Source organism: Lytechinus variegatus, chromosome 2 (assembly GCF_018143015.1).
Source record: "Lytechinus variegatus isolate NC3 chromosome 2, Lvar_3.0, whole genome shotgun sequence".
NCBI classification, from domain to species: Eukaryota; Metazoa; Echinodermata; class Echinoidea; order Temnopleuroida; family Toxopneustidae; genus Lytechinus; species Lytechinus variegatus.
This window is the reverse complement of record NC_054741.1, coordinates 59,017,867-59,029,917: the sequence shown is the minus strand read 5'-3', so window position 1 is coordinate 59,029,917 and position 12,051 is coordinate 59,017,867. Positions and strand designations below refer to the sequence as shown.

The 12,051-nt window shown below is 37.8% G+C and overlaps 1 protein-coding gene across 1 annotated transcript; it reads left to right on the top strand.

Moving 5' to 3' along the window:
* The first annotated feature begins 6,432 nt into the window (after positions 1-6,432).
* LOC121406887 (uncharacterized protein F59B2.12-like) lies at positions 6,433-9,984 on the top strand. The gene has a single exon (XM_041597759.1). It carries the CDS (start codon positions 6,433-6,435, stop codon positions 9,982-9,984), a length of 3,552 nt encoding a protein of 1,183 aa, XP_041453693.1.
* The last annotated feature ends 2,067 nt before the right edge of the window (positions 9,985-12,051 follow it).

The window sequence follows — 12,051 nt, the reverse complement described above, 5'->3', positions numbered from 1 at the left end:
ATTTGATCAGTGAGATGTGTATGATAATCATGATTACAATGACTACAAAAAGTGCTTCATATGCTTAGATGTAATTCTAACAAAATCAGCAAGCGCTTGGCACTCGAATTAGATGACTATGTTCTAAACGGATTCCTTAACAAATAGTCGTTGAAATATCCCTATTTGGGGTCAATATATATATATAAAATCAGCCCGAGCATCGCGCTCGCCTTGTTTGTTTTGAGAAATAGGTACGTATCATGATTACAAAAAAAAATTGCTTATAATGTCCCTTTTGAGGTCTAATATAACAAAAATTCAGCTCGCATTATGTGATCAGTGAGATGATATCCGTTTAATGGCACTGTTCTTCAAATGTCAGAATACCTGGCAACTGAGCGCGCTTCGCGAGCTCACTAAGTGACTTACTTTTTTTTGCTGGTGCCCGCCCGCGCCCCCCCCCCCCCCATGCCGTGACCCACGCTACGCCATTGACGAACCCTATTTTTTTGTCAGATTAATGAACCTTCGGGATAGCGCCACAGATGTTAACGAGCATCGATGTACACGTTTAAGCAATTTACGTGTTTTGTTCGGAATTAAGAATAAGAATAACTTATCGTCGGAATACATGGAATATTGAACCTTCGGAATTACAAAGTTTAACCTAAATATTTATCTAACTGAAATAGCTAAATTCACCGAGCAAAGTACTAAAAATGTTATCAAAATCTGATAGCAAATAACGAAGTTATTGTTCAGCAATATTTTTATGAAAAAGGACAAAATTTGAATAAACATGACTTCATGACAAAATACAAAAGAACAAGTGGGATATGACATATCAGTTTGCTAGCTGAAAATTCATGGAGACATTCAAAGAACTGTTTATTTCTCCGAAATAATGCAAATCTTTGTGTAATATCATAACTTTGTCATGTCTGTTATTCTTTTTCAGATTTTATGAAATTTTCAGTGTTTGTCTGTTTGACTTTTTATCTGTTCAAATCATATTATTTTCAGCCTGGAATAGCCCTTTAATTGAAAATAGTCGAATACTACTGCCTGAAGATCATCACTCATATTGTTTTTGTGTATGTGTCTTCTTATTTTCAATCCTGTTGAAAAGTTTTTAACAACACACACACACAATTTATATTAATAAGGCATTGTATCCTCATTACCATTTCCCTCGGAGATGACCTTAAGCCGTCGGTCCTCTTGACGCTTTATATACAGGAATGATTCTTTCACAACTGCCACTTTGATTATTAACACTTTATAAACACTCCCCAGGGACACGCCATTTCATAATGATCGAGTGAAATAATATTAAATTGTCTGTAGGCCTGTGTCTCAGGAGTGTTCTCGTATGGTGGCCACCGAGGTAAAGATTTCCATTTTATCGGCCAATGAATATGTTCACTTCATTATTATAGCGTATGAGTATTTAGGACAGTGGATTCGTACAAAATATAAATATAGATCTCAGACCTAATGTTTATAATTTATTATTAATTTCGTATACAGAATCGTGAAAAAGCATATTTCAGAAACATTATCTTCTATGCAAATCATTAACCAATACGTCTTGTTTGTGCCATGTTATGTAATTATTGTTGTAGTTGCTGTAAAAAAAAAATGACCTCCGCGATGACGTAAATCAAATCAAATCAAGGCATTGAAACAAAATCGGAACTTGAAAACCCTATTCACACATTCATGACACTTGGTATCACGGAGATTCTATCCACGCAGATCGGTGAGCACTGTGTCTTAAAGTGAAAGAGCGCCATCTATATAGTCATATCACTTGAATGACTTCAACCTCAAGTCCAGTACTTGTAAAGTTAATCGTATAAGTACTTAGCAAATGATAAAATATTGATGAATGGGAATCGATCAAAGATTAAAACCGTTTCAGTTAATCAAACTTTCTCACTTTCTTGTGTTAAAAGTTTATAATCTGCCTATTTTGTTTGTTTGTTTTTACTTTAGTTCCATATAGCTAGAAATTTATACAAAGACAATCATGAATGAAATTAATAAAAAAAAAATGAATTGTGCATTCGTAAAACGACACTGCATGATCATCAGATAAATTCTTCGGTATAGACCAATATGTATTACGATACATTATTTGAAGAGAAATGAATGATATTCAAACAATAACAAAGTTAAAGTTAGTAAAGTATTCAAGTTAATCGTAAAAGTACTTAGGAAATGATATAATATTCATAATGGGAATCAATCAAAGATTAAAACCGTTTCAGTTATTAAACTTTCTCACTTTCTTGTGCTGAAAAATTGTAATCTGCCTATTTTGTTTGATTGTTTGTTTTTTGTTTTTTACTTTTGTTCCATATAGCTAGAAATTCACCAATTGGCCTACAAAGACAATCATGAATAAAATTAATGTAAAAAATGTATCAATCAATCACTTGTGCATTCGTTACGAAACTGATCATCAGTTAAATTATTCCGTATAGGCCTATAATAATAAGGAGAATGAATTATATTCAAACAACAAAATGCATAACTTATCAAGAGTCACGTGGTCAAGGTGGAGTGTAATATACAACTTTAAAAAATATGCATCTTAGCCTAACCTGGCCGGGCTTTTTTTTTTGGGGGGGGGAAGCTCGCTGGCCGGGTGCATGGGGCCGGGGCAAATTCACCCCATCCCTGTTATTTCGCCCGCCGATTTTTCGAGCACCGAAAACAATGTGCATATTTTTCTGAAATAATAAAGATACTATTTCATGTAATATAGATTGCAAACAATTTCTGATAATGTATTATTTTGAACGCAGATATAGAACAGAAATAAAACAAACAATACATAGAATAATTCTGCTAATTCATACATAAATCATACCATTTGCTCTATTTTACAAAATAAAGCCCCTAAACATTTAGTGTAAAAAATATGTAAAGCATTCCTGACAATTTTATTTAGAAAAAAGTTTTAGAAATCAGTCGATTGTGTATTTTATTTAATTAATTTATACATTTCTTTATATTTTTACCTTTTTGTGGTGTAGGCCATGTAAAATATTTTAAAATCAGTCATTAGTTTATGTGGTAGAATGAAAAGTACCATGTGTAGTGAGTAATTGACTTTGTACACAAAATTCGACGTTTATGAGCAATTTTTAGTCTGACAAGCTATCACGTACAAAATGTTCTGTGACAAAATACGTTCACTCTACGATTACAAGTCCAGATCGGCTGTAAATAGTAACCAACCGAATATTTGATTTAGATTTAATCTTTGTTAATTCAAATATAAAGATTAAAGATTTAAATATATAGTCCCTGGCGTTGCAGTAAAATTTTTTTCATATCTTTAGTTTTTCCACGGGTTTCTAAAAACATATGAAAAACAGCTGAATCAATACCTTTAAGCAATGAATTAGATTTAAACACCTTGCAAACCAACATTTAGACATGGAAAAATTATGAATGGATATTAATATTTTGTTTCATTATTTTCATCCGACATCAAGTCCCTGTATCACGTTTGTATTTTGCTATAACAATGGATAATATATACTCATTGCGAATGATGATGATGATGATGATGATGGGTTCTTGTAAAGCGCCGCATCCGCCTCAGCTAAGAGCTCATGGCGCTTGCTCAAAAATAGTAGATATCTCATAAATTTCTTTGTCTTCAAACAGTGCTTATAGGATCATCATTCAGTTTAAGTATATAGGCCTACGCCTATATGCCTTAATTTGCCGTTTGGATTGATTTTTCTAATTGATATCAAGAGAACTTTGAAAATGCTAGTTTATAACTACGGGTCATTTTATCCCAGTTTCATCGGATTTTAAAGCGGATTTCAACAATCAATAATATCCATTGTCATTAAAACGGAAGAGCGCCATCACATACACTCTGGTTTTATAGACATCAATCAAAATACGAGTGACAATATCTAGTGATATATAAACCCATCACTGTAAAAACACTGTTCAAAGTGTCACTATGACAACTATTGTTTACATTTTTAAACTACTGTTTCAACTTTTTAAACAAGTTGTGCTTAAACAACTTGTTGTTAGAGTGCAGGCTAAAACAAGGTGCTATATTAAAAAAAAATACTTTGATGGTGCAGGGCTTCATTTTCTTCGCAGTATTTAATTTCATTTTTTTTTAGATATCATTAACAACCCCCCCCCCCACACCCGAACACGAAACGGAAGATTTTATGAATTTTATGGATAAAAAAAGAACTGAATTCGATGAGTGCCAGGAAATGTTTGAGATTCGATAGAGGAGCAGATATGGGATGCAGACCGTAGAATCGTATGGATGATGCGGTGATAGTGGAAATAACAAGTAAAGTAGAGAGGAGAGAGAGAGAGAAACAAAAAAGAAAAGGCAAAATAATGGAAATGATGGTGCTTGGGAGAAATGAGGCGATGATTGTTGCCTGATTATTGATGATGGTGGTGGTGGCGGTGGTGATGTAATGATGATGATGATGGTGATGATGATGTTTTTTGCCTGATTATTGATGATGGTGATGGCGATGATGATGATGATGATGGTGGTGGTGGTGGTGATGATGATGATGATGAGGATGATGGTGGTGGTGGTGGTGGTGATGATGATGATGATGATGGTGGTGATGAGGAGGATGATGGTGGTGGTGGTGATGATGATGATGATGAGGATGATGATGATGATGATTGATTTTTATTTGTTGTTTTGTTAACAGGGCCACATGGAAGACCACCTAATTGGTGATGTCATCATAAGATGTGCCACCCTTTATGAATATCTAAAATAAATAAATAAACCAATGACGACGACGACGATGATTATGATGATGATGATGATGATGGTGATGATGTCAATGATCAATGACTAAATTACATAAGGAAATGATTCGGAGATTCTCCATTCTTTATATTGGAATCAACGGCACTCAAATAATACAATGTTGATGAACGAATGCCATAATAAAGTTGTTTCCGTTCCATGAAAAAAAAATAGACATGTGTAATCAATCCTGTTTAATATGAAATTCAGTGAAATATTGTCTGAGGAGACGTTGTAAAGTTAGAAAATACCAATGCATGGCCCGAAAGAGCATGTATTTTTCTATAACGTTCCAATACAATGGAGAGAATTGGGCAGCGAATTGAATTTGCATACCGTCGAATGAAGCCATTCTATGCCAATGACGACTGATGGGGGTCCCTTTGTGTTACCAACAATAATCGGGGCTGATTTGGGCCTCGAGGGTGAAGAAATCCCTCCCATTCCAATTCAAAGTCTGAATAGAGGGGCAATTAGGCATTAAGACCTCACCTCAACTAATGCTTAATCTTCTTTTCCATTGATAGGTAGGCCTATGGGGTAAGGCTCCCCCAAACAAGGATGGAAATGGTCACGCTTTGGGAAGCAGTTGTGCCTTCATCATTTTTTTTTTGGGGGGGTCGAATTTTTATCATATCGTTTTGTTGGGGTTTGGATAAAGTGGTTGGATTTTTTTTAGTGAAATAGAAATATCTTCAATACTTTGCATGATACAGGCCTATAGGGAAATGTCCCCATAATTATGAAACAGACAAAAAACTCACAATCGGCTGTTTAATAGTGTCATTAGAGTATATTTTGGAGGGGGGCAGACATGGTGTCGGGGGGGTTATAAAATGCTGCAAGCGAACGAGCAGTATTTTTGAACATTTTGATAGACCATCTAATTTTGTGATACATTTTGACATTCAGGAAACGATATAATATTTCACAGTTTTTCCTAACATTTTGTTGTTGTTGTGGTGGTGGTGGAGGTTAATTTTTTTTGGTCCATGGAATCCCAAGCGCCCCAATCGTTACGCCAGGGACTAGTGGTGATGTTGCTGATTGAAAAATATACATATATCGTGTTTGGGTAAAACTTGAAGTTGCGGAACCACCTTCCAAATGTATTGCTACAAGTACGAAGGCCCGCACGTAAAGAGGGAAAAAGTTTGCATGACTCCACCAAAAAAGTTCAAGGTTTTTGCTGAGCCTCGCTCGCGTTCCGCTGCACTACACTGAGCTGCCAATCTTTCTCCCCTGTTGTTGACTCGACCATTCAAAGGCTGATATCTCGCGTAGTTTTACAAAGGCCAGTTGTCACGGGCGGGCAAGCTGATAATGACTTGCCGTGGATATCGGGATTTAGCTCCGCTAATAGCACTTTGATTGCATTGAGATAGAGATAATGCCTTGTCTATACAACCTAAGTTTTGAGTGGCATCACTCGGAACATTACTAACTGAGAACACGAACAGGTATAATCATCTATGCAGTCAGATAACAATGTATCATCGAAGCGTCTCGTTCAAATGATTCATTTTCGCTTGAGATTGGCGGTTCGGCCGCGCCGATATTTTCGACCATAAGCGAGTTGCTGCTTTTCTGGAACCCCGCCTTGGCTGGCCGAAGCGATGTCGGGTTACTCGTACGGACGAGGGACGGCTAGTCAGTTTGGTGGGGGAGGAGTAAGAGGCCAAGCATCCTATCCAACGAACGCTAATGCCTCGGCGGCCCGTCCGTCTAGCGAGCACAGTTACGGAGCAATGGCATACCCGCACATACCCTCCATCAACGAGTCATCTGAATTCGGGGGAAATTATTCCGATCCCCACAATTCTTATCAGAAACAATCGCACAACCCATCTCAGCGGATGAACTCGAACATGCTTGGAGGAGATAATCGCAATTTTCCAGCTCCGAATATGGATGCCAGTGCTTACAATCGCCATTCAAATACAGGCATGCAATCTGGGTATGGAACGATGAGCGGCTCAACCCCGAATCGTCGGGCATCCGTACCCCCGAATGTCGGCATCGGTTCCTTCTCAAACATGCAACGCTCGCATTCCTACTCTGGATCATCGACAGACTCCGCATATTCAAATAGAAACGCTAGTATGTCTCAATCTTCCTATCCTCAACCCAACATGTCTAATCAAAGTCAACAATATGGAGAAGGATTTGGACCTTATGCTTCTCACCACAACCAGCCTGCCGCTTATAATCGGACAAATGCAATGATGAAATCAAGTGAGATGTGGGACAGGACAAGTCAAACGCGAATGGGACAGGCTCCATATCCCAATCCTCATCCAGTGAATATGCATCTTTCTCATAAAGCCAATTCAAACCAGTACCATCAAAACCAGTTTCCATCATCTCAAAGACAAAACACAAACTCCCAATTGTATGCAGCCAATAATACACCTGGGATGCATTCTTCTGATATGAACATGACCGCTGATGGATCGATGTCATCGGATTTGGGAATTCGAGGGAATCAGTGTGTGAATCCTGGTGCTATGATGGGCCAGGCATATGGGAATAATCAGGCAATGTATGGCTCTTCCGTTGGTGCAAGGATGAGGGTGCCAAATCAGCGCTCATCGATGTCCAGAGGTGGAATGTACAACTCCATGACAGGTGGAAACCAGGTGCCAGGGTCTCTTCAGAAACTAAGACATTATGGACCAATGCCTAACTCAAGTTCAGGCTATTCGAGGACTAGTACTAGACCAGGAAATATGCAAAACAATGTAGGAACAGTGAGGAATACCGCAGGCAGTGCTTCAAATACGATGGGGATGCAAGGTGTATGGCAGGCTAATAGTGGATCACAGAGCGGGTATGCCCAATATTCCCAGAATCAACCCAATGTGTCAACAAATGTGCCTTTTAATGGACTTCCGCAGAACAGCAATATGCAAATGCAACAACCCATGAACTACCCCAATAACATGGGAATGTCGAACCAGCAACAACAGCAAGTGCAGAACCAGCGGAATTTCTCAGGATCAGTGCCATCGAATGCAGGACTGGAAAGTCTGTCTGCTCCAAGTGGGATGTACGGACAGAGCACTACCCCAAATACTGGCTCTGCTCCTTATCCTTCTACTGGTTGTACAGACAAAGTAGATTCCTCCTCTGCGGAATTCCCAAGTAATATCTCTGCTGCTGAAACCGAAGCTATGATTCAGCAATTGAACCAAGATCGCATTTTCAGTGCTGAATTAGAGAAGCTTGCTAGACTATCACGCAATCCTACATCAGATGATTTCATTGCTGACCCTGCTGTTGCTACACCAGTTTCTGGTACTGGTGAGCCCACTAAGTCTTCATGTTCAGGGTCTAATACTTTTCAATCTACCAGTATTGACGAATTACTAGATGGTGGAACCTGTGTTGCATCATCGATTTCTGAAAAACCTTCTTGTGTTGCAAATTCTAACTTAAACCTCTCTCATGCAAACTCTCATTTGCAGTCCCCTGGTACATCAGTTTCGGGTTCTTTCCAGTCAGGGAGTGGAGCTGTAGCGAATCAGAACCAGCCAGATCAGATTGCTTCATCATCATCCTCAGCACCTCATACCCCAAATAGTACTTCAAATGTGGGCAAGCCTGCTCAGAACCAGAGTAAAGGCCATGCAAGTGACAAAAATTCAGAAAGTGATACAAACCAAGGGAAAGCTAGTGAAAGCAATGAGAATTCAGTGCAGCATCTACAGCGAATTACTCAATCTATCAAAGACACAAGTAAGCAGGATGATCTGATGAAGGTTGCAAACTCTCAACATGCTGAGTATTTGAGTCACTCTTCAAGTGATAATTATGGATCTCAGAACTGTATTGCTGCTCTTTCAGCTGCCTGCCGTAATATCATTGCTGATATGGATAGTTCGATGCCCAAACAGAACAGTGGGCAGAAAGTTCAGAGTCCGCTCGGAAAGAACACCAAGTTTGATGGATCATCGGGGTTTGGGACAAAATCTGATGCTCTTTCTGGTTTTGGAAGTGGTCCCCCTTCTGTTAATAGCATGGGAGATCAATTTGTTGCACCGAATAGCTGTATGATGACCGCTCCTCCTAATTGTATGCCAATGGACTCTTATGCTGCATTTCCAAACAATTTCAATGGTGCCAACCCAATGGCGATGCCGGACTTTCAAGGGAAATACCATGATTTTTTAGAGCAGAACCTACCTATTCAGATGGCTGGGAGAAGGATAGACGAGAAACCACGGAAGGGACGTAGGAGGAGAAAGTCCGAAGAATTCTCCACTGAACAGCTTATTTCCTGCAGCATACCTCCTGTGAAACCAAAGCGAAAGTACCGCAAGAGATCAACTCAGAATCCGCCCAGTGTGGAATCCATGGAAGGACCACTTTCTGTTGATAATGTTGTGTTCACACCACTCAGTGAGAGTGGATCCCATCAAGCTGATGACATGGGATATCGTTCTGCAACCCAAACGCCAAATTCTGCTCCCAACTCTTGGGGGATGGATGTAAAAATGTCATGTTCAGACTCAATAAGTATGGCAATGTCAATCGCAGATGGAAATCAGATGGAACATGTTTCGCAAGATTTATTGGATAGCGTTTTTTCTCCCGACACAACGATGTCAAGTACTACTAATCAGGAAATGCCAGAATCTGGAAATTGTGTTCCACACGGTTCTTCCCCTATCATGCATAATCAGTCGCCCCTTGGTCCCCATCATCTCAACAACAATCATCCTATAGGTGCGGATCACAAACACAACATGTATCCACCGCAGTCTAACAATATTGGATCTTCCACTGGAGAAGCGAATTGTCAGTTCATATCAACGTCTACCCACTCTGTGAATGGTAATGTGAAACAAAAGGATGTCGAGGAGGCGCATCCCCTTGAAATCCTGCAAGCACAAATAAAAATTCAACGAAAACAGTTTAATCTTGGAGAATCGCAACAACAATCGCAAGGAGCGAAGAACAATGAGAAAATCAGCAAAGTTGAAAATGCTTTGCCAAGTGATCTCGAGATGGATAATTTGTTGTCAAGTGAGGAAACATCCTGGTATCTTTCAGAGGATCAACCCAAAGACCAAGGAGGAGGAGGAGGAGGATTATGGGAAGATCTGTGCCCAAAAGGTCAGACAAATACTTCCTCTAAACCTTTGCTTTTGGCTATGCAGTCATGATTGTTTTGTTTCTCGCTGAGCTTCTGTTTTGCCACCTCATGCTCTAACATTCCATTGAAGTTCTTCACCAAAGTTGGATTGTTATGTTTGTTCAAGTTACTTTGCATGCAACTTTCAAAGTTCAACTAAACTGACTTTGCTTCATCACGCTTTTCTCTATTCAAAATCATCTATGTGTGCAGCCATTTGTTTGTTCTTTCTTCCAAGTATATTATGAGGATATGAATGTTACATCAGTTTTTAATACTTCAGAATATCTCGAAAAAACATACTGGAATTCTTGGATTGTACTTGGACTAATCATACGTTCACCAGCACTTTTTTCAGTACTATTTTGTTGATCAAATCTGTCTATTACATTAGAAATATTGTTTGATGTACCAATAATCAGTAATGTAATGATCAGTTTGTTGATTTCATTAGGCCTACTTGTTGTAACAAAGTGTTTTTATGACTATGTAAACAGCATAGTTTTCAGAAGAATTGAAAACATTTTAGAATAACATATACATGTAGAATCTGAGTCAACATAATGTATAAAGCAATTGGAGGTGACATGAAGAGGCTTAGGCAAAGTTAGACAAAGCATTCAAGAATTTGAATTCCATGAGATGGCTTTAATTCAGGATTCTTTTGATACCAGATGTAGATTGGTAAATTGATTATTTTCATTGAGATTTAAGATTACTGTAGCATGTAAAAAAAGCAAGATTCTGCATTTGAAAAATGATGAAAATAGTGTAAACTTATTACCCCTGCATTCAACAAAGATCTGTTAGAACACTCGTTATTACGTAGCAAGTTGATTTTATCCAATCATATTCATAAGCATGTGTTTTAACTTGCTATTAATTTCTTAGTTGAGATTGTTTTGCAGCTCTTTCTGCAACAGGGCCGTGGAGAATAGAAATAAATGGATCATTGAGTTCATGCATACATTTACTTAGAATTGAGTTTTAAAACCATAAAAATTTGTTCTCTAAATTTCAACCAGTTGTTCAATTTCTAAGTGTGAGCTTGAATGATTCTGTTCTAATTTTTTTTCTAAAATATTTATAGGGATCAAATACAGTTCAAATTCTTTAAACCCCACTAACAGGATGAAGGAAAAAGAAAAACAGAAAGAAAGTATTACTAGTATATGAACATAATTGAAATGAAAAAAAAATGGTTTTTCTCACTAAGCAGGCATTCCTTTCCTATGACCAATCATTTTTAAACCTTTCCCAACTCAACATGAACAAAAGCGTCATGCTACCTTTATAAACCTCAAAATGGCTCTAAAGAAAACTTTGTAGGTCAGCTGAGTTTATCCGTGATTTACATGGTCAGGTACCAACCTACATGTAGCTGAATGCTCAAAATTTAGTGTTTTTTTTCACAAATGTTGAATCAAACAGCTTTGCAAGATTCAGTTCTAAGTTCATTTTTTTCATTGTAGCAAACCAACATGTTTTTAAAGGTGGTTGTACATTTTTTTGGTGGGGGGGGGGGGTTAAAAAATAGACCATTTTAGTGATCCCATTCTTTGATTTACAACTGTAGTACCAGTACTGAATACAGGGAATGATTTTGCTTTACAAATTTGAATAGCATTTTTGGTCATAAGAGAAAAGCTCTCAACTATTAATGTAAAGTCCTACATGTAAAAAAATATGCTATCCAAAAGACTTTATGCACAGCAGTCTTTCAAAAATGTGAAACGAATTGCGATGCGATATAAACAGAAAAATTATTCCCTGGAATAACCATATTATAATGGATTGTGATGCATCATTATAATTGATAATTTCTGGACAGGAATTCAGCATTGTATTGACGTTCAATACATTTAAAAGACAAACATACATGTATCCAAACACTTGAAATTAATTTTTAAGGTCAGTTGAAAACAAATAAAGTTTTGAACTTCATCACACCAACTCCCATACAAATTAAGAAAAATATTTGTAAATTATTTAAATCTGGATCAATCTAGTCATCTTGACCAATGAATTAATACATGTAGAGAAGCATCCACAATCACAGTTGAAACTTGTGTTATTGATTCGGTAGGCCAGATTGCTT